General features: G+C 33.9%; 1 protein-coding gene across 8 annotated transcripts in view; it reads right to left on the bottom strand.

Annotated features, from left to right (window-relative positions):
- Positions 1-1,146: 1,146 nt before the first annotated feature.
- Positions 1,147-26,644, bottom strand: part of TBC1D32 (TBC1 domain family member 32) — a 225,932-nt gene continuing 200,434 nt past the window's right edge. For 6 of the 8 annotated variants that reach the window (XM_017958364.3, XM_017958362.2, XM_031667462.1 and 3 more), the window contains 3 exons: positions 26,135-26,275; positions 13,268-13,456; positions 2,016-2,290 (listed from right to left, as the gene is read on the bottom strand). In XM_017958364.3, the coding sequence (XP_017813853.2) occupies positions 2,171-2,290; positions 13,268-13,456; positions 26,135-26,275 (450 nt within the window). In that variant the 3' untranslated portion in view covers positions 2,016-2,170. Of the gene's footprint in view, positions 2,291-13,267; positions 13,457-26,134; positions 26,276-26,644 lie in introns of all 8 variants that reach the window. The other 2 variants (XM_017958365.2, XM_031667461.1) reach the window with 1 other exon arrangement.

Raw genomic sequence — 26,644 nt, 5'->3', positions numbered from 1 at the left:
ATAAACCTTTTTACATTATACCATAATATATATTTTATTGTAATTGAATCCTATAAAATGTATGAGTTACCCCTCCACAAATTAGAAATAAAGTCTAAGGACTTACATTTTAAATAATTAAAAATAAAACCAAGGGGCATGACAGGGTATGACTGTTCTAAAGGGTACCCTAAAAATAAGCATAAAAATAACTCATAATGACAGCTACACAACCTATTATATTTTAAATTTTCTTTCACCAAACAAACTGCTAGGTCATTGTTCATAAGACATTTATATGTCAAATGAAGATGAAAACCTTCTAGCTCTACCTGAAGTTATTTTTTTTTCCAAAATGCAATTGTTAGAATTTAGATCTTACCTCAGTTTCCAATGAAAATCACCAATGGACAATATAAAATTAAATTACAGTTCATTCTTCTCCATTTGTATTTTCAACTATTGTGTACGCAATTATAAAAAGAAATAAAGCTGCACGATTCTTAGGACCCATAACAATAACCCAGGGAAAGAATGGGAAGAAATGGAACCATAAACAAGTATTACAGCTTCCATGGAACAGCTTTTCAAAATTAAGTTTGAAAGTAGACAAAGCTTGGTATTCTGAGTCATCTATGACTCTCTTTTAACTCACATCGGCCAAAGTGAAAGTGTGCAATATGTCAAATTAACTTGCTCAAATTACTTTTCTCAACTTTACAATGCCCTTTAGGAACACTATTACTGAGAAGCTATTGTTGGCATTTACAGCATAAAACTTGATTTTGGAAGGCTGATATTGCAATGGCCTAAATATTACTAAATTGAAAACTGTATAGTACCAGTTATTTGATCATGCTGAATGAAAAACTTAGTTTGTGAATGATCCACTTTTAGTTGAAAAGGAAAAAAAAAAGCAAGGTTAAAGTTAGAACGATTTTAATGGTTGATTTATATTTAGATACAAGGAAAGAATAAAAAACAACATCTACAATTAGAAAAATTTCTTGAAATAAACTTATGTCTAAAAATGAATAATGTAATATATTCATGTATTATCTTTCATATGTTCATTGTGAGTTATGATATAAAAAATAGACATTCACATACTGTATTAATCTTACTGGTACAGAGACTTCTATTTAAATAAAACAAATCACAGTGTTGGCCATTTGAAATAATTTACAAATGTATTCTCCTTTATATTTTCAGGTTCAGTACAAGTAAAATCTATCACTAAGGAAAATGCATAACAAATAGGAGTAGAATGCTTATCAGTATGAAATAACCAATCTGTCTCTTCAATGAACCATGTAAAGACTTCATTTCAAACAAAGAATTATACATTGATATAGGTATCAAAAGCAACTCCTAAAAAACAATTATGTAAAAGGACAACAGTCTTTCTACCACTTGCCATGGATAAATAATATCATTGTTCTTTCACATGTAAAAGAAGCAGTTGTGGTTTTGTCTGTTTTCCTTTATATGTACAGACATAAAGAATGCAAGAAATACTGTCTTTTCCTGTCTTATGGGCTTTCTGCAGCTAGTCAAAATATTATTTACACTATTACTTCTCCTTTCCAAACTCACTGGAAAAAATATTTTAATCATTTGAATCAAGAAGGAGATGTAGGTTGGCCTTTTTTTTTTTTTTTCTTTTGAGACGAGTCTTACTCTGTCACCAGGCTGGAATACAGTGGCATGATCTTGGCTCACTGCAACCTCTGCCTCCCGGGTTCAAGCGATTCTCCTGCCTCAGCCTCCTGAGCAGCTGGGACTACACGGACACCACCACACCCAGCTAATTTTTGTATTTTTAGCAGAGACGAGGTTTCACCATGTTGGCCAGGATGGTCTCGATCTCTTGACCTCGTGATCCGCCCACCTCATGATGGGATTACAGGCATGAGCCACTGTGCACGGCCAGGACTGACTCTTAAATATGAATAAGAACTGTAAGTAAGCTAGATCTGATTCTATAATAACCTTACAAAACAACAAACTTACAAAAATGAATTCACAAATTGAGCTCATACCTACTTAAATATATCATTATATTCAAAACCTCTCAGTATTTACAGTATGTATATTCACAAAGTATATGTTGTTACAGACACAGAAAACAAGCCCCCCTGTTGCCTTTAAAAATAAACAAAACATAAATTTAAACTGTGTGCCTCATGATCTATGTGCTCTGCAGTCTAATGTTCCGCATGTCTCTCAGCAGCACTGTTCGGTAGTTTTGTTCCAAAATTTCCATGTATTCAAAATACTCACTCACTCGAAACCCATGCAGTGCTTCTTCCTGCCAAAAGTTATAAAGGGAAAATTTACTTGGGTAAGACTCACAATTCCAAGTTAATGAATTTTAAATAACTGATATACCATTTATTTTCAGCTATAGATGGGGGTGGGCTGTTTATGTTGCCAGTAAATGTGTAATTGCTTTTTATTTAGTGAGCTGTGTATATATATGACAGGAAGAAACTATATGTCCCCCTCAAATAAGGTTTTCTATTTTCAAAACCAAAAATGATTTACAGCTACCAAAAAAAAAAAAAAAAAAAAAAAGGCAGATAAGGAAATCTTCCTAATTTTAAAAATAGTATGTTATACAATGATTGTTCAGACTTGTAATTATTAAAGACCCTGAAGCCTTTCTACCAAAGGATATCATAATAGTGCAAGAAATCTGTTGTATAAGCTACTGTCCATAAAACCTCCAAGAATCTGCAATTACTAATGTTGATACTATGCACATCTATACTAATTTGGAATTTAATGGTTAGTGTTCCAAACGAGGCACTCAAAAATAAACAGTAAGAACACCCATTTAACATTTTAGTGTTTTTTAGGGAATTTTATGACCATTCCTTTTAGTACCTCCAAATACTATTTACGCAGTACCTACACTCAAGGCAAAACAAAATATGCAGAAGAAAAGTCATCTTTGATTCAGTGTAATTAATATTTACAACGTTAGAAGTTTTGGAGGTTACAAAAACTTTGGAAAATTCATGCCTTTCAGGAGTTTATAGTTTAAAGGCAAGAATTACTATAACAAGAAAAAAAAAAAGCAACCCCAAAGAATAAAAGACAATGCATATCATATACCAGATACGGTGTTAGAGGCAGTTTACAGAGAAGAAACCTCAATACAGAAATAGGAAAACATTACACAATCTCAATGAGAACAGATGTTTTTAAAGGCTTCAGATACCACTTGTCACTTACGGGCAGTAATCATTCACAGCTTGCATATAACTTGATGTAACTTTATCCTTATTTTGCCATCATCACAAAAAATCTACATAGTTTGAGGGAAAGATTAGTCGGGACATTCTAAAAAACTAACGACTGATCTACAAGGCTGACATTATAGCTGAAGAAATGAAACGGTGTGGTTATATACTTAATACCATTAAGGGTAGAACAAATAACTTCCAACATAAGTATCTGAGCTCTAATCTTAAGATAATTGTGAAATTATTTCAATCCTTCTTTCACTTCTTCACTCATTCATTCTTTTATTATACGTAAGGTTCTTGATTAGCACTGAAGACATGAAGATGAGTGAGAACAGCCCTGCCCTAAAATGTTGACAACTGAGGTGTATATCATGTCTCTGATTTTATGTATAAGTAACTGAGCCAAAGGGAATATTTTAATCTTAGGAATAGCAGAAATACTGGGTCTTTGTAAATTCCTGTCCTATCAAAAATATTTCACTTTTTTCTTTGGGGAAAAATAGGATCAGAGTAAGAACAACCCTACTGTTCAAGAACTCATTTTAAACAGTTATTGTTATAGTCGTGGAACAATTATGAATTTATCCATTCATTTCATTCAAATGATGTGTGACGTGGCTTTAACTACCTCTTCACTAAAACTATACCTAAGATGGGGAGGAATTACAGTAATGTGTTATTCTAACCAGAGACTAAAGATCCAAAGATCCAATGGCAGAAGAACTGTTTCAGGACATATTCATTATTTTCAAAGGAATATTATTGTGCATTAAATATGAATTATAATAGGAGATGACAGTACTTGAACAAATCTCTAACAACTCATTTCTGGGCAAAAAATAAGCAATATCTATTCAACATCTTTTAATTATTGTTTCACTTTAATAAAAACCACCTAGGGACAGCCATAGTTATAACTCAATTTAAATATATTTTTTTCTCAGAATGCATTTTTTGAAATCATGGTTTCCATTTTAAACATTAATTGTAAATGCCCTGATAACTATACCAAAGAGATACCCATAAAAATGACACATAAGGCTATTAACGTCTTATTTCATAAGAGAAAAAATTTAATTCACATTTAAAAAGGAGTGTTTTCAAATGATATAGTTCATTAATGAAAATTTGTAGGCAATTTTAGCTCTGAATAAAATTCCAAAATATCTACATTTTACATTTTGTCTTCAAAGTAGAATATTTTTTCATCTCATCCTAAATGTTCTCTAATGGCCCTTTTAGTGGATAACTTTTACTTGTAATAGGACCATTTAGACTGCCAGCTTATCATTCAAGTTATAACAGACTATTTCCTCAGAATACTCCTTCATTATCATTTCATTTATAGACCAAAGTATATCAAACTCTACATAAAAATATGAATGCCCCGATTTTTTAAGTAGCAGACACATTAATTACATAAGGTAATAACACTATTCTGCTTTATATTAACAGTGTAGTATTTGCTCCAGAAATTTTTTTAATAGATTACTACTAGAGTGATTTAAGTTTTAGTTAGGAAGTTTATTTTGAGCTTATTGCATTTCATTTGTTGTATCTGATGCTATTCAACTGCTTTGTTTTTAACAATTTGCTGCCTTCATTAATTCTGAGTTTCAAATGCTGAATCATCCAAAAGTATTAAAAATTCCCATTCTAAACCACAATGTTGGATGTATTCAACATTATATAATATAGTATATATGTAGTATCCCTCTCTCCTTTGTGTATAGAAGTCCAGTTTCAAATTTCAAATATGCATTCGTCTGTTTTAACTATTGAGAGCATTTGATTTGGGACCACTGAATCTAGGATATTTATTAAAATACCAGACTAGTAAAGGGACACTGGATTTGGATTCAGATCAAATGAAAGGGTTTGAATTCTTCTATGTTAGTTACTAGATGTATGAACTTGGGTAAGTTTATTGACTCTAAGCCTCATTTTTTCATGTGTTAAATGTGGACAATAATATCATACGATTGCTCTCTGGATTAAATATTCTGAAATCTGAACTTCTTACCATAGATTAGAGTACCTTATATGATTTGGTCCTGTCTCATCTCTTACCTTTCTTATTTCTTCACCTTGCTCTGGCCACAGTGGTCTTCTTGACACTCTGTAAGTGAGCCAGCTCATTCTGACCTCTGAGATCTTGCACTTGCCTTTATTCCTATTTAAGCAGGCTTTTGCCTAGGAAGTCTTTGCATGACTTTTTCTTTTGCTTCATTTAGGTGTCTGTTTACCCCATCAAGGGTGGTCTTACCTGGCATCTTTATCTGACTGGTACCTTAGACTCCTCCACCATGTTTGATTTCCTTATTATCAATACAATAAGGTCTATAGTACTTAAGATATTATGTTTTTGTTCATTTATTAGACTTCCAGGAGAATTTAAGTTCAACGTGGGCAGAGACATCCTGCCCTGTGACAAAAACAGTACTTCGCTCACAGCTGTTGAACAATAAATAGTTGAATAAATCCATGAGTGAATGAGCCATACCTGTAAAGCCCTTCGACCAGTGTGTGGCATACAATAAGCATTCAAGATATTCATAGTGGTTATAAATAATGAGAACACATTTTTATTACTGATGGTCTTTGAAGTGGCTCGGCTACATTTTCTTGATCACACTACAGACATATGATGTTAGGCATGGGTCGGCCTATCAAGGATTACTGACTCCAGTCTCTGCTCCTCAACCCCTTGCCATGAATATAAGGGAACCATTTATCTAAAATATTAGGATGTTACTGGCTTTTCTTGCAACTTCAAAAATGTACCTATTTTGGAAAGAAAGCTATACCAATACTTTCAAAAGTTATTTGCATTACTTGATGTTTGCAAAAATACTGAAGATACCAATTTTTAGCAGAATTTTTTTAGAACTACTGCAAGCCATGTGAGCTTAAAATCTGAATTGAAGATAAGTTCTTTTGTAGTAGTAAACAGATAAAAAGCATAAAAAGATCAAGTGTGCTAACATGGTATACCCTGGTTTATGCATTCAGGACCAAGTTTAGATATTCTCTGATATATTCTTTCCTAAATATTTAATTATTAATGCCCTTGCAAAATGATGATTTTTAAAATATAATAGCTCTTTATGGAGAAAAAAGGGTAAGGTAAGTTACTTTGAGTGGGTTAAACTGGAAGAGCTGACTTATATTAATAACATTATGAGGCATATAGAATAAAAAATTACCACAAAAAGTATAGAACTTAACATACACTGAACAAAAGTTGAAGATTTGCATTAATGTCAAATCTCATATAGAAAGCTCTTTTTTTAAATTAATTATTATTATTATTATACTTTAAGTTCTAGGGTACATGTGCATAACGTGCACGTTTGTTACATATGTATACTTGTGCCATGTTGGTGTGCTGCACCCATCAACTCGTCAGCACCCATCAACTCGTCATTTACATCAGGTATAACTCCCAATGTAATCCCTCCCTGCTTCCCCCTCCCCATGATAGGCCTCGGTGTGTGATGTTCCCCTTCCCGAGTCCAAGTGATCTCATTGTTCAGTTCCCACCTATGAGTGAGAACATGCAGTGTTTGGTTTTCTGTTCTTGTGATAGTTTGCTAAGAATGATGGTTTTCAGCTGCATCCATGTCCCTACAAAGGACACAAACTCATCCTTTTTTATGGCTGCATAGTATTCCATGGTGTATATGTGCCACATTTTCTTAATCCAGTCTGTCACTGATGGACATTTGGGTTGATTCCAAGTCTTTGCTATTGTGAATAGTGCCGCAATAAACATACGTGTGCATGTGTCTTTATAGCAGCATGATTTATAATCCTTTGGGTATATACCCAGTAATGGGATGGCTGGGTCATATGGTACATCTAGTTCTAGATCCTTGAGGAATCGCCATACTGTTTTCCATAATGGTTGAACTAGTTTACAATCCCACCAACAGTGTAAAAGTGTTCCTATTTCTGAATATCCTCTCCAGCACCTGTTGTTTCCTGACTTTTTAATGATCGCCATTCTAACTGATGTAAGATGGTATCTCATTGTGGTTTTGATTTGCATTTCTCTGATGGCCAGTGATGATGAGCATTTTTTCATGTGTCTGTTGGCTGTATGAATGTCTTCTTTTGAGAAATGTCTGTTCATATCCTTTGCCCACTTTTTGATGGGGTTGTTTGTTTTTTTCTCGTAAATTTGTTTGAGTTATTTGTAGGTTCTGGATATTAGCCCTTTGTCAGATGAGTAGATTGCAAAAACTTTCTCCTATTCTGTAGGTTGACTGTTCACTCTGATGGTAGTTTCTTTTGCTGTGCAGAAGCTCTTTAGTTTAATTAGATCCCATTTATCAATTTTGGCTTTTGCTGCCGTTGCTTTTGGTGTTTTAGACATGAAGTCTTGAGAGAAGGATTTATGAATATAGTTCTACTCTTTACCCTTACTAGAGATAATCTTTTTGTGTGTCGTGTCTTTCCTATTATGTGCGTGTGTATATATATGTATGTGTATATGTGTGTGTGTGTATAAAATCTTCTTGATCAAAGTGATAGAAACATAAACAACTGGTAAGCAATGTTTCTTCCAGTATGTTCCTTCTGGGGTGTTCAGTAAAATTAGAAACTCTTGGATGCAGTCCCTAAAATTTTTGAATCCTTGGCATTGGCATTCTGGATTCTGATTTATTAACAAGCTCCAAAGGTCACAGTTTTATGTATTCTAAAGGTTTTCAAGCTACTTGAGATTTTCTACTACAATCTGACAACTCATGCCTCGGCCAAATAAATTCTGAATTAACAGATCTGGGAAGGAGTCTAAATACATTAACTTTCGTAAGTACCTTAAGTGATCCTTAGGATCAGGGAGTTTATATAGTGTTTGTAATTCTGGATAGAATATGAAGTTCTTAGAGATTCAGGACAGAGTATGTAGTTCTTGAAGATTTAAACTCGGCTGAAGGGTACTTGGAAATATGTGATTGTACCAGAGACTTGACTTAGTCTTGGCCAGGTTAATGAGAGAATAGGTCCTGATCAGAAACAGTATACGAGGATATTTCTGACCAAGGTGTGAAGGTAATGTCATTGACAGGTATTACTATTATATGACATCTTAAGAAGTCTCAGGAGCTGGAGAAAAATGGGAGCAAAAGTACACCAAAGTGTAGCTATGCACTTAGAAAATCCTGTTTCCTTTGCTTGTATTCTCTACATATCTTCTTCTTTAACAAATAAATAAAAAGAATCTAGTAGAGAGATGTAGAAACTTAGTAACTGCTAAGTTTTTTTAAGTACTTACTATGTTCCAGATAATGGTCTAAAAAAAAGTATTTTACAAATATCATCTCATTTAATTCTTCCACAACCCTATGTGATGAAGAAATAAGCATAAAAGTCTAAGCAACATACCCAAGCTCACACAGTGAGTGACAAAGTCAGAATGTGAAACCAGATAGAATCAACTAATATAAGGACAATGCAGAAAACATATCTGCAAAACAGTTGACACTGTACTAAATACCTTTAAAATATTTGCTCAGATGTTTTTAATATTATGTATACTTTTATCTTTTTTTTTTTTTTTTTGAGACGGAGTCTCACTCTGTCCCCCTGGCTGGAGTGCAGTGGCCGGATCTCAGCTCACTGCAAGCTCCGCCTCCCGGGTTCAGGCCATTCTCCTGCCTCAGCCTCCCAAGTAGCTGGGACTACAGGCGCCCGCCACCTCGCCCGGCTAGTTTTTTTGTATTTTTTAGTAGAGACGGGGTTTCACTGTGTTAGCCAGGATGGTCTCGATCTCCTGACCTCGTGATCCACCCGTCTCGGCCTCCCAAAGTGCTGGGATTACAGGCTTGAGCCACCGCGCCCGGCCGTATACTTTTATCTTATAAAAGCTTAGTATTCAACCAGATTTTCTCAGTCTGATCTTCATTTCTCACCCTGTCAACATTCTCTGGTAATAGCAGCTGCAATAGCACCAACAAAAAATCCCTCTTGACAATTTACTGATTGGGTTGAAATTAATCTGATTTTTTCATAATTATAAATTGATTTTGTCATAATATGCAGGATTTAGTTGAAGCATTTTAATTAAGTAGTTTGAGCCTTCACAGCCTGATTTTCACACAAAGGCAACTTTTTCTAGGCTGGTATTTCAGTGAAGTTTGTCCCCAGGTTGAATTCACAAACTAAAGCCAAGATTGCTGACAGCCTATTAGCATGTTAGCAGGAATACAACACAGCTCACTAAAACACTAGGACATCCACATATGAACTACTATTAAACTAAACTGTCACTAAACCTGCTTGTGTGTGTGTGTGTGTGTGTGTGCAAGCTACAGATGAGTTGAAAGAATGAAGGAAGAATGAACTTAAGACTTTCCAGCTTGCTGGAAAATTACAGAATATTTACTTTGTTGAATGTTTTTCTCCTTGGAATTACAATATCTACGGACTTTCTGAACCATCATCTGTCACAGATAAAAATGTTCAGAATTCTGGGCCCAAGGACTGAGCTCTTTCTTCAGCATATCTTCAGAGGCTGCCGTCTAGCTCGGTACTAATCCATTAATCACCACAGCATGAAAATGATGCACTTAACTGCTCTAATATCCAGTCCACATTCTAGTTGTGTCTACAAGGATACTGTGAAACAATCAGACAATGTTTTGTTGATATCAACTCATACCCATGGCGCTCATCTAATCTAGTATTTCAGCGGTTTAATCTGAAGAGGAAAAGTAAGTTTTTCTTTCCCCCATAAACCTGTTCTGCCTATTACTGTTCACACCACCTTCTGATCCAAGAAATTCTAACTTATCTTTTTCATATATTGATTTGGAATCATGAAGAGCTCTTCAGTGAGCTGTAAGAAATGTAGGCAATGAGTCCATACTCTCAATTACCTGATTTAAAATCTTGAGCCTAAACCAAAGTGACTACAAATGGACTGATATTTTCTTGATACTGAATATTGCACACAGATTTTTATTTCTAAAACAATGCTTTTATCATGTCATTTTATCTCAATACATGAAATTTAAATCAGGAAAAGAATTGCATATCTTCAGTTTCTCAAGATAACTGATTATAACTGAAAGCATAACATATTTGTGGTTTTAAATATTTTGAAAATGAATTCAATTAGGTCTGATTATTTGAACCCATTTATAACAGTCAGATGTTTGATCTATTTATTTTTATATATTCAATTTCTTCTTAAAAATAGTTTTATGATAAAAGAAGCATGAGCTCATTCCTCAAATATAAAATAAAGCCCACATAAATATATACAATAAAAAGTAAAAGTATCTTGTTCTACTTTATCTTCATTCTTCCTGGAAGCAATCATTATTAAATCTGTAGAGCAAGGGGATAATGTGATTAAATAATCTATACAAGAATATTGTTATGGCTGTGGTATGCAGTTACATGGGGAATTGTTTTTTTGAGACAGGGTCTTGTTCTGTAGCCCAAGCTGGAGTGCAGTGGTATGATCATGGTTCACTGCAGCCTCGACCTCCTGGGCTCAATTGATCCTCCCACCTCAGCCTCCTCAGTAGCTGTGACTACAGGTGCGTGCCATCACACCCAGATAATTTTTGTACTTTCTTTTTGGTAGAGATGGGGTTTTGCCATGTTGCCCAGGCTGGTCTCAAACTCCTGGGTTCAAGCTATCCACTCGCCTTGACCTTCCAAGATGCTGGGATTACAGGTGTGAGCCATTGTGCCTGGCCTATTTAAAGAATTATTGATAAGTCTTTTCTCCCTTTGCACAAATCTGAGATTTTGAATAAGAAAGTGTAAAACATAATTTCCAAGGTTCAATCTCTATACCTTCAGTTGAATGAGGAATTCTTAAATAATGTGTGTATTTTTGACAGGGGATGTTTTTTGGGTAGGCAAAATAAAATCAGTTCATTAATCAATACTTCGTTATTGGTTATTATATGAATAAGTGAAAAATGCTGTACATATATTTATATACTTTGCAGACAAAAGACTATTTCAGGGCCAAATGGAGTAGTTAAAGGGATATGTAAATATATATTTAAATACACGATACCAGAGTTTATCTCACAAGAAAAATGAGTGCCCATCAAAAGAGAACAGTGAATTTTGACACCTATCCACTGAAAATAAAACAACAAAAGTCAAGTCATGCTATCAATCAAAAAAGCATTTTTCTAATCTCTCAGATAAATGAAAACAATAAGGGCAAAAAGTAAGGTTAGTTCTAGGACACATGCTAAAATTAATTCCTTGCCTACATGTTCTTAGTTTGGATTTAAACCAACACTATTCAAATTTTAGTAATTTAACAGAGGCTTAGGTCATAATCTGCTCTCCCCATTTAAAATCCTTTAGTTTTAAACTGATAGCATTATGCTGAAAACACAATGGAGAATGGTTTGGGACACATTTAAAGAAGTTACCATTTGCAAACTCTATTATAATTTTTTCCTCAAATAGTCAAAAGAGAGATGAAACTGTAAATCAACATTAATCAAATTTAAAGATTATGCTTTTGATAGGAAGAAAAATAAGCGGTAAGCACTTAATGAATTTAGTAATGTTTGTTATTCGATGTGAATAAAACAAAGTTTATTCATCTTTCCCATTTATTTATTTACATTATTTACTTACACTATCAACAAATACATATTGAATACCTATTATGTACCAGGTATTATTGTTTGATATATTGTTGAAAATACATCAGTAAATGAAATAGACCAAGTCACGGTCCTTATAGAACTTACACATTTTACCAGGGAAGACAGACAAAAACACATATAAAATAATTTTCAGATGGTGATAAAAACTGTAAGAAAAACTAAAGTGGGATAAGATGTTAGAGAATTACAGGTTAGGGGGATACAGACAGATATGAGTACAGGAAAATTTCAGACTCTGAAATTCCTATAATTGACCACTATAGATGACGAAAATGTCCCTTACTGAAAATGAACCTACATTTTGTATTCAACATAATTTCAATTTGCTTAACACTTCCTGTATTCCAAATCACCTCTTAGAGAGCATTCTTTTATTTTTCTATCTTAGTTTTTCTTCTACATGTGCAATCATTTTTCTCAGCATACTTTTTCATTAAGATTGTTTCTAAGATTATACTTCTGGTGATATATATTGAAAGTTTAAAACCTTTTGAATTCTGAATTGATGAAATAAAAATGCTTGATAATTTGGCAATCTTAAAGGATCAATGACATTTATTTAAAGAAAAATATCATTAAATGGAAAAAAACCCTGGCAAGTATTTAATGGTAAATAATGAAATTAATTTACATAGAAACTGTTTGTTGACCTAGAGAAAGCCTAGCAAATGATGAATGTTGTTTTTAGTGTATATATGTATATGCGTTCCTGTGGGATGGCAAAGGTAGTAGGGATAAGGAAACATTTTAAGTTCAAAGATTCTTAACTTTAAACAAATAGCTGGATTTCCACCAAGAAATGAACACTGGGATGTATTTATATCTCATGCACTTTCTAAAGTCCCCAACTTCCAAAATCACATTATTGTAATTGAGACAGTAACTATATCTTTTTTAAAAGTAGCACCACATTTGGTGATAACTTTTTAAAATGAGTGCTATGATAAAATAATCTTTCATGAAAATCTTTTATAAAAATGGAAGTTTAGAAAAATATTATAAAAATATGAAAGCATACGAAATTATTACTATATTAAATATATTTTAAAAGTATCAAACCAATAAATTAAACTTTTATTGACCAAATAGCCCATAGGAATATTTTTAAAATATTTCTTTTTTGGCATAGCATGTGGGTTACAAACAAAGTGTTGGATCCAGACAGCTTATTTCATATTCAAGTTCCACTTCAGCTATATGGTTTGGGGCAACTTAACTCTGTGCCTCAGTTTACTCATCTCTAAAATGGGGATAATAATATCTACCTCTCAGCATTGGTTTTTAGGATTAAATGAGTGCCTAGAAAAAGTATCTAAAATTAAGCAACCGAAGTTAGCTATTAACTCAATATTTTCCTCTCCATATAAACATACTTACTTTTAGGAAAACTTGCAGATCTTGAGTCTGAGTGTGCTGTAGAATGTCTTGCTGTAAATGTTTGAATATAGCTATACAGATATACACTTGATAATCGGGACCAAGGAAAACACAAGTAGCAATATAATGGCAGATTTCTATCCAATCTAAATAATTCCAAAAACACTGGGTTATCCATTGCAGGCAAATCTTTAAAAAAAAAAAAAAAGTAGTAAGTTCATTTAAAAACTTATAAAACCACATTTGACTTTTAAAGAACATTAACCAATAACTCATACAAAACCAATGAAAAGCTTAGCAGTTAATCAAAATACAAAGACAGTCTTCATAGATGCCTAACAAGGATGCTTCTCCTATTTGCTTCAGTTGTGAAAAAAACTTTCACGGCCTTGGAATTTAGGTCTTAAGGGTAACTGATAGTGGTCACACTCCTCATATACCTATTACTCAATGCCTTCTTTATTCATATCGTGCTCCTCTTACCCAAAACACCAATCTGCTCTCTACAGATAACAAATGCTAAGAGACTATTTTAATTCAAAGATGGGAGTTTTTTTTATCTATCCTACCTACAACCACAGATGTATAATTATGCAGATGACAGATTGCTAAATGTTACATTAATGCAAATGGACTCTTCCCGAATCAGAAAACAATTTAAACCTAACAGAATTACATAACATAAAAACTGGGAGCTAATGCAGAGAATATTTCAAAAATGAGACTTTTACAAAAGGAATTTTTTTCCTGTTTATTTTTTGAATAACATTTGTTCAGATTATAAAAGCAATGCGTGCCCACTGTGGAAAACAGAAAAGTTTAAGAAAAAACAATAGCAATGACACAGAGATTATAAATACTGGAAACATTTTGATACATCAATGTTATGGGTAAAGTTGAGCCCCACTCAAAAGATATGTCAAAGCCCTAACCCCCAGAACCTCGGAATATGACTTTATTCGAAAATAAGGTCTTTACAAATGTAATCAGGTTAAAATGAGGTCATTACAGTGAGCCCTAATCCAATACGACTGGTGTCTTTATAAGAAGGGGAAATACATTCACAAAGACAGGCACACGAAAGGAAGACAATGAAAAGACACAAATGGAGAATACCATGTGAAGAAGCAATATGTATCTGCAAGCTAAGATTCTAAAGGCTACTAGAAACCTGGAGAGAGGTAAGTAACAGTTCTTTCCTTAGCAACTATGGAGTGAACATAGCCTTGTTAACACTTTGATTATGGCCTTTTGGCCTCCAGAAGTGTGAGAAAATAAATTTCTGTTGTTTTTAACCACCAAGTTCATGGTACTTTGTTACTATAGTCATAAGAAACGAACACAATTACTTTCCAATATTTTCACTTTCATTTATGATTTACAAATTACTTTACCTTCGATGAAAGATTCCCCTTATTGAATATCTCTTCTCCTTTAGTTTTATGGGTTTTTTTGGAGATGTGGGGAGGAAAAGGGAAAAGATTTAATGGCTTATCTCAATTTGTCATAGGTATAGAGGATACAGATATAGAAATTTTCCTTTTGTGTTCTATCATTTTGTTCTTCTAAAAATACATTCTTGAAAAGGTTCTAAAAGTTATTTTTAATATCCTTGATTCAACTTTTGGGCATGATGATCCTGCTTTTAACTGATTTGAACAAACTAACACATATTACTTTGCTAGAACCACAGGCAGGGAGGCTTAAACAATAAAAAAAAAAATTTCTCTCTATTCTGGAGAAATCCAAGATCAAGCTATTGGCAGGGCTGGTTTCTTCTGAAGCGTCTCTGAGGAGTATACATAGATGGTTGTCTTTCCCTGTGTCTTCACATGGGCTTCCTTTAGTACGTGTCTGTATCCCAATTTCCACTTTAATAAAGACACCAGTCATATTGGATTAAGGTCTAACTTAATGACCTCATTTTAACTTAATTATTTCTTTAAAGGTCCTATTCAAATATAGTCACATCCTGAAGCAGTGGGGTTAGGACTTCAACAGGTGAGTTTTGAGGAGACACAATTCAGCCTATACCAGAGGGTACTATTGAATTTTTGTTTTCCAGACATTATTACTCATATCAATTATTAACCTTTAAATAAGGCTATTAATTCTGTTCTCAGGTGTAAGATTTTCCTTTACAACTATAATGTTTCCCTCCTGTTATGTTCCAAAATCTTTCCAAAGGGCCCATAAGTTTTAACTCAATATTAAATTAGAATGTATCTATGAATACCCAATATTTGTCAACAGGCAGTATATATTAAATTCTCCTTGGTCCTACCTTTACTGTTCACTTGGCATTAATGGGATGCACCTCCCAAATTTCAACATGGAGGGTAGGCTGGCATGCAGAGTACATTACTAAATCTCCATTGCCCCCACCCCAACAAATCCCTGTAATATGGCTCTAGTAGACTGAGGAAGAAGTATCTCCTGCTCCCTCTTGACTAGGCAGACTGAAGCAGTCTGTAGTACTTTGACTAAGAGCAATAATTCTCTAATTGCTGGTTGCCCTGCTGCCAAGATTCTCTCTCTGTTCTTTGCTACAGCTATTAATGCCAATCAACTTAAGGCCATGTTGTATTAATGAAAATCTAGAGTTTCTGAATGGATAAAGAAAGAGAAACAATTCAAGAATGAAAATAAATACAACAATCCCCACAGCTAGAGAAAACGGTTCCTCCCATTCAATTGTTAGTTTCAGGAGTGAATGAGAAGTTGATAAAGATGTGGGATCTCAGCTTCTGTCCACCATCTACATTGGTTAAAGGAAAGTCACCCTAGAATCTTCAACAGTTCATTATTATACATAGTTTCTAATGCAGTTGTAATTTTTTGGCATGTATATACATTCAAGCATTGTTGTCTGTACACTGAATTTTTCTTCCATTAAATGGATATAATACCTATGTTTTCCCATCACATGGGAAATTTCGAGGAGGAAAACTGAGAGACTGTAACTGAAAGTACTTTGAAAAAGTGCTATATGTTATAACAAAGGCATAGATGTTATTATTTAACAAATATTTCTTGACCACCTCATATGTACAAGGTAATATTACCATTTTTTATGGGAACAAAAGACATTTATCCCTGTTTCACAAAGTTTACACTTAAAGGGGTATATACATACTTTTTAAACATATGACCCTCTTCGCTTGGTAGAAATTATATTGGCTTTACTATATTTGCAAGTACTTCAGACTTACATTGAAACAGCAGAATTCCAAAACACTGTATCCCTGAAGAATGCTGAGCTATGAGTCATAAATTTTAATCTCTGAGCAAGTGACTTCTGTATATATTTATTTTTTTAGACAGTCTCACTCCATCACCCAGGCTGGAGTGCAGTGGTGCAATCTCAGTTCACTGCAACCTCTGCCTCCTGGGTTCAAACGATTCTCATGCATCAGCCTCTTGAGTAGGTGGGATTACAGGTGTGCGCCAAGACCCCAGCTAATTTTTGTACGTTTGGTAGAGACGGGGTTTCACCATGTTGGCCAGGATGGTCTTGAACTCCTGACCTCAAGTGATCCACCTATCTCAGCCTCCCAAAGTGGTGGGATGACCTGCATGAGCCACCACACCTGGCCACTTTCGTATTTTTATAAAGTTCTGCAAATCAACTGACAACCTAGAATTCTAATAGGACAGAGGAAATAGTATGTGTCCAAACAGACATGATGTAGTTTTTTCTTTAACATTATGGAATTTTTAAAAACATATATAAATGAAGATAGAATAGTACATGAACTAGACAATTTCAAATTTTGATTGGTTGATATGTGTCTTAAGTTCCTTTTCCCCTATAGGTTCCCCTCCTTTCCTGCATCCCTTTCTCCTACTAAAGATGTTTCCTCCAACTGCACAGTATTCCATTGTAGATAAACCACAATTTATTCAACTAAGCTCCATTCATGGTCATTTGCAGTGTTTCTAGTCTTTAGATACTATAAAGAATACTATAAAAACATATTTGTGGATATGTATTTTCAAATTTTTTCCCTGTGTATTCCTCGCTTAGAGCTCTACAAATGAAACTGCTGTGTTAAAGAATAAATGGACATGTAACTCTGTCAGAAAATGACAAATTACCATTTATATGTCTCAAAAATATACTATTATATTTTCAAAAACAATCAGTTGAGTCTTTATATTTACTGGAAAAAAAATGCTATTATCAATAGTAATGAAATAGGCTTATAAAGAAAGTGAAACAAATGAATTTTGTTTTATGGTAAATCACCATTCCATACGCAATGTAGAACTAATTACACTTTAAGACATTTAAATAGCTTTTTAGGCTTGTAAGGAAGGAAAATCACTTACATAATATGCATTAAAATCTACCACAGCTCTCCTAGGCAATTTTGTTCTTGAACCATACTTAAGATTATGCCAAAGGACATTAAGATGCCACACTGAGGTGCACATTATTTTATCTGAGATAAATTATTCCTCCTTGTAACTAGAATTAAAAAACAATCTTCAAAGGTTCTCATAAGAACATTAAGTCTTCCTCTTTTCCTATTTGAATACCCTTTATTTCTTTCTCTTGCCTGACTGCCCTGGCCAGAACTTTCAACACTATGTTGAATGGGAGTGGTGACAGAGGACATCCTTGTCTTGTGCCGGTATTCAAAGGGAATGCTTCCAGTTTTTGCCCATTCACTATGATATGAGCTGTGGGTTTGTCATAAATAGCTCTTATTACTTTGAGATAGGTTCCATCAATACCTAGTTTATTGCAAGTTTTTAGCATGAAGGGGTGCTGAATTTTTCTCTATCTATTGAGATAATCACGTGGTTTTTGTCATTAGTTCTGTTTATGTGATGGATTACATTTATTGATTTGCGTATGTTGAACCAGTCTTGCATCCCAGGGATGAAGCCAACTTGATCGTGGTGGATAAGCTTCTTGATGTGCTACTGGATTTAGTTTGCCAGTATTATATTGAGGATTTTCACATCGATATTCGTCAGGCATATTGGTCTGAAATTTTCTTTTTCGTGTGTGTCTTTGCCAGGTTTTGGTATCAGGATGATGCTGGCCTCATAAAATGAGTTAGGGAGAATTCCCTCTTTGTCTACTGTTTGGAATAGTTTCAGAAGGAATGGCACCAACTCCTCCTCAAACCTCTGGCAGAATTTGGCTGTGAATTGGTGTGGTCCTGGACTATTTTTTGGTTGGTAGGATATTAATTACTGCCATAATTTCAGAACTTGTTATTAATCTATTCAGGGATTCAACATCTTCCTGGTTTAGTCTTGGGAGGGTGTACGTGTCCAGGAATTTATCCATTACTTCTAGATTTTCTAGTTTATTTGTGTAGAGGCGTTTATAATATTCTCTGATGGCAGTTTGTAGTTCTGTGGGATCAGTGGTGATACTGTATATTTAGAAAACCCCATCATCTCGGCCCAAAATCTCCTTAAGCTGATAAGCAACTTCAGCAAAGTGTCAGGATACAAAATCAATGTGCAAAAATTACAAGCATTCCTATACACCAATAACAGAAAAACAGAGAGCCAAATCATGAGTCAACTTCCATTCACAATTGCTTCAAAGACAATAAAATACCTAGGAATACAATTTACAAGGGATGTGAAGGACCTCATCAAGTAGAACCACAAACCACTGCTCAAGGAAATAAAAGAAGACAAAAATAAATGGAAAAACATTCCATGCTCATGGATAGGAAGAATCAATATCATGAAAATGGCCATACTGCCCAAAGTAATTTTTTTATTATTATTATACTTTAAGTTCTAGGGTACATGTGCACAAAGTGCAGGTTTGTTACATATGTATACATGTGCCATGTTGGTGTGCTGCACCCATTAACTCGTCATTTACATTAGGTATATCTCCTAATGTTAACACTCCCCGCTCCCCACTCCCCACAACAGGCCCCAGTGTGTGATGTTCTCCTTCCTGTGTCCAAGTGTTCTCATTGTTCAATTCCCCCCTGTGAGTGAGAACAAGCAGTATTTGGCTTTTTGTCCTTGAGATATTTTGCTGAGAATGATGGCTTCCAGCTTCATTCATGTCCCTACAAAGGACACGAACTCATCCTTTTTCATGGCTGCACAGTATTCCATGGTGTATATGTGTCATAATTTCTTAAGCTAGTCTATCATACTACAAGGCTACAATAACCAAAACAGCATGGTACTGGTACCAAAACAGAGATATAGACCAATGGAACAGAATAGAGGCCTCAGAAACAATACCACACATCAACAACCATCTGATCTTTGACAAACCTTACAAAAACAAGAAATGGGGAAAGGATTCCCTATTTAATAAATGGTGCTGGGAAAACTGGCTAGCCATAAGTAGAAAGCTGAAACTGGATCCCTTCCTTACACCTTATACAAAAATTAATTCAAGATGGATTAGAGACTTAAATGTTAGACCTAATACCATAAAAACCCTAGAAGAAAACCTAGGCAATACCATTCAGGACACAGGCATGGGCAAGGACTTCATGTCTAAAACATCAAAAGCAATGGCAACAAAAGCCAAAATTGACAAATGGGATCTAATTAAACTAAAGAGCTTCTGCACAGCAAAAGAAACTACCATCAGAGTGAACAGGCAACCTACAGAATGGAAGAAAATTTTTGCAATCTACTCATCTGACAAAGGGCTAATATCCAGAATCTACAAAGAACTCAAACAAATTTACAGGAAAAAAATAAACAACCCCATCAAAAAGTGGGCAAAGGATATGAACAGTCATTTCTCAAAAGAAGACATTTATGCAGCCAACAGACACATGAAACAATGCTCATCATCACTGGCCATCAGAGAAATGCAAATCAAAACCACAATGAGATACTATCTCACACCAGTTAGAATGGCGATCATTAAAAAGTCAGGAAACAACAGGTGCTGGAGAGGATGTGGAGAAATAGGAACACTTTTACACTGTTGGTGGGACTGTAAACTAGTTCAACCATTGTGGAAGACAGTGTGGCAATTCCTCAAGGATCTAGAACTAGAAATACCATTTGACTCAGCCATCTCATTACTGGGCATATACCCAAAGGATTATAAATCATGCTTCTATAAAGACACATGCACACATATGTTTATTGCGGCACTATTCACACTAGCAAAGACTTGGAACCAACCCAAATGCCCAAAGTAATTTATAGATTGAATGCTATTCCCATCAAGTCATCATTGACTTTCTTTACAGAATTGGAAAACAACTACTTTAAAGTTCATATGGAACAAAAAAGCCTGGGTAGCCAAAACAATCCTAAAGAAAACAGAACAAAGCTGAAGGCATCATGCTACCTGACTTCAAACTATACTACAAGGCTACAGTAACCAAAACAGCATGGTACTGGTACCAAAACAGATATATAGACCAATGGAACAGAACAGAGGCCTCAGAAATAACACCACACATGTACAACCATCTGTTCTTTAACAAACCTGACAAAAGCAAGCAATGGGGAAAGGATTCCCTGTCTAATAAATGGTGCTGGGAAAACTGGCTAGTGATATGCAGAAAACTGAAATTGGACCACTTCCTTATATTTTATACAAAAATTAACTCAAGATGGATTACAGATTTAAACGTAAGACCTCAAACTATAAAAACCCTAGAAGAAAACCTAGGCAATACCATTCAGGACATAGGCATGGGCAAAGACTTCATGACTAAAACACCAAAAGCAATGGCAACAAAAGCCAAAATTGATAAATGGGATCTAATTAAACTAAAGAGCTTCTGCACAGAAAAAGAAACTATCATCAGAGTGAACAGACAACCTATAGAATGGGAGAAAATTTTTGCAATCTATCCATCTGATAGAGGGCTACTATCCAGAATCTACAAAGAACTCAAACAAATTTACAAGAAAAGTCCCCATCAAAAAGTGGGCAAATAATATGAACAGACACTTCTCAAAAGAAGACATTTATGCAGCCAACAAACCTATGAAGAAAAGCTCATCATCACTGGTTATTAGAAAAATGCAAATCAAACCCACAATGAGATACCACCTCACGCCAGTTAGAATGGCAATCATTCAAAAGTCAGGAAACAACAGGTGCTGGAGAAGTTGTGGAGAAACAGGAACACTTTTACACTGTTGGTGGGAGTGTAATTTAGTTCAACCATTGTGGAAGACAGTGTGGTGATTCCTCAAGTATCTAGAACCAGAAATATCATTTGACCCAGCAATCCCATTACTGGGTATCTACCCAAGGGATTATAAATCGTTCTACTATAAAGACACATGCACACGTATGTTTACTGTGGCACATTTCACAACAGCAAAGACTTGGAACCAACTCAACTGCCCATCAATGATAGACTGGATAAGGAAAATGTGGCACATATATACCATGGAATGCTATGCAGCCATAAAAAATGATGAGTTCATGTCCTTTGCAGGGACATGGATGAAGCCGGAAACCATCATTCTCAGCAAACTAACACAATAACCAAAAACTAAACACCGCATCTTCTCAGTCATAAGTGGGAGTTGAACAATGAGAACACGTGGACACAGGGGAGGGGAACATGACAGACTGGGGCCTATTGCGTGGTGGGGGCCTAGGGGAGGGAGAGCATTAGGAGAAATATCTAATGTAGATGATGGGTTGATGGGTGCAGCAAACCACCATGGCACATGTATACCTATGTAACAAACCCGCACATTCTGTACATGTACCCCAGAACTTAAAGTATAATAATAATAATAAAACATTAAGTCAAAAAAGTCTGGTTAAAACAATTACCTACAGATACTCAAGTCAAAATAGGTATGATTTACAAATGATAAAGTTTTCTGATTCAAAGACACTATTTTTAACAACTCCTCTGGCTTCATTTGCTTTCATCATAGAAAAAGTATCAGTAAAGTAAGGAAGAAAACTAACTTTGGAATAAAAGTGGATTCAAGTCCTTACACTATCTGAATGACCTCTGCAAGTCAATTCACTTCATTGATCCTGAATTTCTCTATCTGTCACACAATAAAGGTTAAAATTTTAAATGAAAAAAGAACCACTCTTTATACTATGAAGAAACATGAAAAACATAAGACTATTTTTGCTGCACTTCATAGTACAATACTATGAAGTGTATATATGTAGTACATATATACACTTATGTATATATAGTACAGTATAATACTATGAAGCAAGACACTGTGTCAGAAACTCAAGGGACCTGAAGTGAGGCACATATATATCCATACCTTTAAAGATCTTCAATTAAAAAGAGCAAGGTAAAGAATACAAATAATGATTCCACAAAGCAAGACACGTGTTTCTACTAAAAGAGGGGTACAGAAGCAGTGTACAAACACAGAGCAAAATACTTGTAAATGATCCAGGATATTTCCATCTGGACATATATTAAAGGACAAGTACCAACAAGCAAAAATAACTCACAGGAAGGGAGAAGGTATTATCTCAAGATGCAATGGATCCAAAACATGAAGAGAGGGAAGACATACACATTCATAAAGACATATGCATTTTATAAATCTGACGCTGAACAAGGGCCATGCCCAGCCTTCATATCCTGCTTTGCATTTGTATGATTTACATTTTCAAAAAGCATTGTGTCACAAAAAAATAATGAAACAGTTTTCTATAATCCTGCTTTCATAATAGGGGGAAAAAACAGCAAATAAGAAAATCTAAGCAGGTATTTATACTTTATATCCAGGGGATTATCTGTGTTAGCCTAATTGTTGACACAGTACAATATAATAATCAATGATATGCAGGATAGTGACTCCAAGGAATTATAAGAGATGAATCATTAAAGATACATGGTACTTCTTAAGCCAGGAAAATGAACAAAGTACAGTAAGACTTTTTTTTAACAAAAGATAAAATTAGTCAAAAAGTTAATGAGAACATTTGATTTTCTGTTGCTCATTTAAAAATAATATATATTCGAATTTCTATTTGCTTTCCAAACTCAGTTACTACTAAAAGAAACTTTACAACAAACATGCATTTCTTACTACATTAATTTTTTTGTACTTCAGTTGAGCTTATTTTTACTTTAGAGATCTGTGTATTTCATTTAGCATTCTGCCTACAAATTATTCATTAATCAACCAATTCCTCAGTGCCTAAAAATACACAACTTCAAAAAGCACTGCTCCTAATTAGATCAAAATGAATAAGCTACGAAATTTGTATCCAAATAATTACTTAATCACATATACCTATTTAGTTACTTAAAAGCTGTTTTCATATTTTATAATTAGCAATAAAATGGTAAATAATATCAACAGAGCAATGATACAACTTCTTAAGACAGATTAATTCACATGGCGAGTCATTAAAAGGATATTTTTACATTACTTTAAGAGAAAGAATAGCATTACTGTTTCAAAATAATGAAGTGGTTGTTATTAAATAAATCTGCCATTTGCATGTAGTTCCAAATTAATAAAAATATATAAAACTGATAAAGATATATCCAATTACTAGATGGATATTCTCTTTTTAATCACTAAATCAATAGAGCAGGGCTTGAGGTATTGCAAGGTTTTCCCATAGTCTTTGTTGGTCCAGTTTTAAATTAAAGAGCATATGGTAGAGACTCATAAATTATTGGATTCTTTAGACAATACACATTACACTAATGCAGATTAGAAAAGCAAAAAGGAACTCTCAGGAACGTACTGTTTCCAGTTAAGTGTTTAGAAGAATGGAAAGAATTGATTATTGAGTTTATAGTAAACATTTAAACAACTGGCTCTGACAAGACTTAAAAAATTTTGTGATTTAAAGTTCTAAAAAGTGTTTTAGGTACATATAGCAGGAGCAAAAATTGGCCAAGGAAGAGTATTCCTTTAAACTACGCACAATTCCTTTCTATATTTAAATTTCTTATTAACTTCAAAAAGTTTAAAATAGGAAGAATAACTTCATACAAATAAATTTAATAAATGATATAAGGTTTCTTCAAAATAAACATGAAAGCTCATATCATAATATCAAGAAAAACTAGTATCTAATTAAGTGGAAAAGATTCCCTATAGGATAAATCTAAGGGAATGCAAGGATAGTTTGCTATTAAGAAATCTATTACTGTATCACATAAAAATATCGAAGAAGTCCCAAGATCAAGTTAATCTTAATCATAAAATATATTGGTGAAATTCTACATTATAATTTAATTAAAAGAAATGAGACAAAATTCAATACTTTAGAAACCAAGACTGGCAGGATTCTTCTGCAGCATTGATGTAGAATAATTCTCTCTAATAGACACCACTTAATGATAACATGCGGGATAATTTCTCAATAATTCAAGTCTAAAACATGTAAGCAATTGTGTATAATTATTTTGGAAGAACTGGATAATTTAATAAAAATAAAATGAAACAAAGTACATTGACATTACAAAGATGGAGAATATAAATAAATCGACACAAGTCTAGAAAAAATATAACAAAGAATATAAAAAGATATATATTTAGTAATTATTAACCATAACCAAAGAGAAAATAAAATTGAAACAGATCTCAAACTATACTCACTGGCAATATCTGTAATGAGAAATGTACCATATCCATGTGGAAAAAAATATGGTTTTACTAGATATGATACAGAATAAACAAATGGAAAAGCTTACTATCTTCCTAGATAGACTGAGTATAATAACATAATTTTTCTCAAAGTAATTTATAATTTAACATAATAGCAATCTAAGTCTGATCCAAATTTAAATGGTCAGTTTAAACTGAGCAAACACATCTCAACGCATATGTAGTATACACAGAAATAGTTAATTAACATTTTAGAGGAAGGTGGAAAGTAAATGATAGGCTTATTTTTACTCAAAATTAAGACATAATACAAAGTTACAATAAGTAAAGTATAATTTAGGAACTGAAGCAATTTGGACAGTTGGTGCTACTTTAAAATGTCTACAAATCAGTAAGATACACTCTAGTATAGGTGGGCAATCAATCAGATTCAATTAATTAACAAAATTATGGACATATCATTAAACTTACTAATGTTCAAAGAAACACAAAATTTTAAAAAGGGTAACAATTTTCACCTATTAAATTAGTGATTAGTTTTGAAAAAGCCAAATACCCAAACATGAAAAATAGGGACAGTCTTCATTTTTGTTAGAAGAATACAATCAAATTCATTTGATAACATGAGTCAAGAGCCTTAAAACTATTAATACTTACAACTTTAGATTAAGTATTTCTGCTCTCTCAGACCCTGACCTAAAGATTTAATTCTAAAGACAGATGAAGGTTTAAACCCTACAATATTAATTTTAGCCTGATTATAACATAGTGAAGCAACAATGCACACCTCCACCAACGAAGGACTGGCTATGCACAGAAAGGAGGATCTGTAGCTACTACTGTATATGACCACCAAGGTTGTGCACTGTGTAACTTGAGGCCCCAGAAAAAAACATTAAGCCTTCCTAGATCCCGACAGTAGAAACTAAGGCTGAGGCACATAGGTTAATCAACTGGGATTTTTTTGTCAGATAAGACACAGTATCTCATATATGAAACAATGTTGGTAAGAATTCTTGCCCTCTGCTACCTCAGTAAATCACTGGCATTATGAAGCAAGTATTACCATCTCCATTAAAAAGCCTACATGTCATACAGACTTTCAGACAGTGCATGCCCTGAATAGCTGAAATTTTGCAAATGGTAGAAAGTTTTATAAAGCAAACATATCATAACAGGCCTGGGGAAAAAGCTAGCTTGAGGATTTTAAATACACACTTTTATTAATTTAAATGTATTTCCTTATTTGTTGAGAACACAGTTTTATTTGAAGACATTGAAATAAAGCAGTTGAAGAAATGCTACTCCCTTATGGATTACCTGTGATGGTGCAAAACCAGACATGTGAAAAGCTGAAAACACAAGAGGTAACTCAGCCTTCAGTAGCATTTCAATATGATGGGTGCTGCAAAAATATACTGGATGGATGCCAGAGTCTACAGTGTCAATAGGTAGGTAACTCTGAAAAAAGAGAAAAATTAAAAATTAAATAATAAATACACAGATCATTTTAAAAAATCCAACATACCTATTTTCCTTTTGCTGTAAATTGCTGCTTCAAAATTAATATGGTGGCATAACAAATTACTGTAAATATTATAATTACATAAAGTAAAAAGTCAGAATGTTAAACAGTGTTGAAAGAAGAAATTTTGATAAAGGCAGTGTTATATACCTTCCAAGACTCAGGAATAGAGTTAATAATTTATAATTTTGGCAACTTAAATCCTTGTGGAAAGATGAGGGCTGTTACATGAAAGAATAAATACACGTGTGAGTACACGAGTAATATTTTACATTTTAATACTAAGTGTATTGAAATATGCTTAA

Source organism: Papio anubis, chromosome 6 (genome assembly GCF_008728515.1).
Source record: "Papio anubis isolate 15944 chromosome 6, Panubis1.0, whole genome shotgun sequence".
Taxonomy (NCBI): Eukaryota; Metazoa; Chordata; class Mammalia; order Primates; family Cercopithecidae; genus Papio; species Papio anubis.
This window is presented reverse-complemented; position numbering and strand designations above follow the sequence as displayed.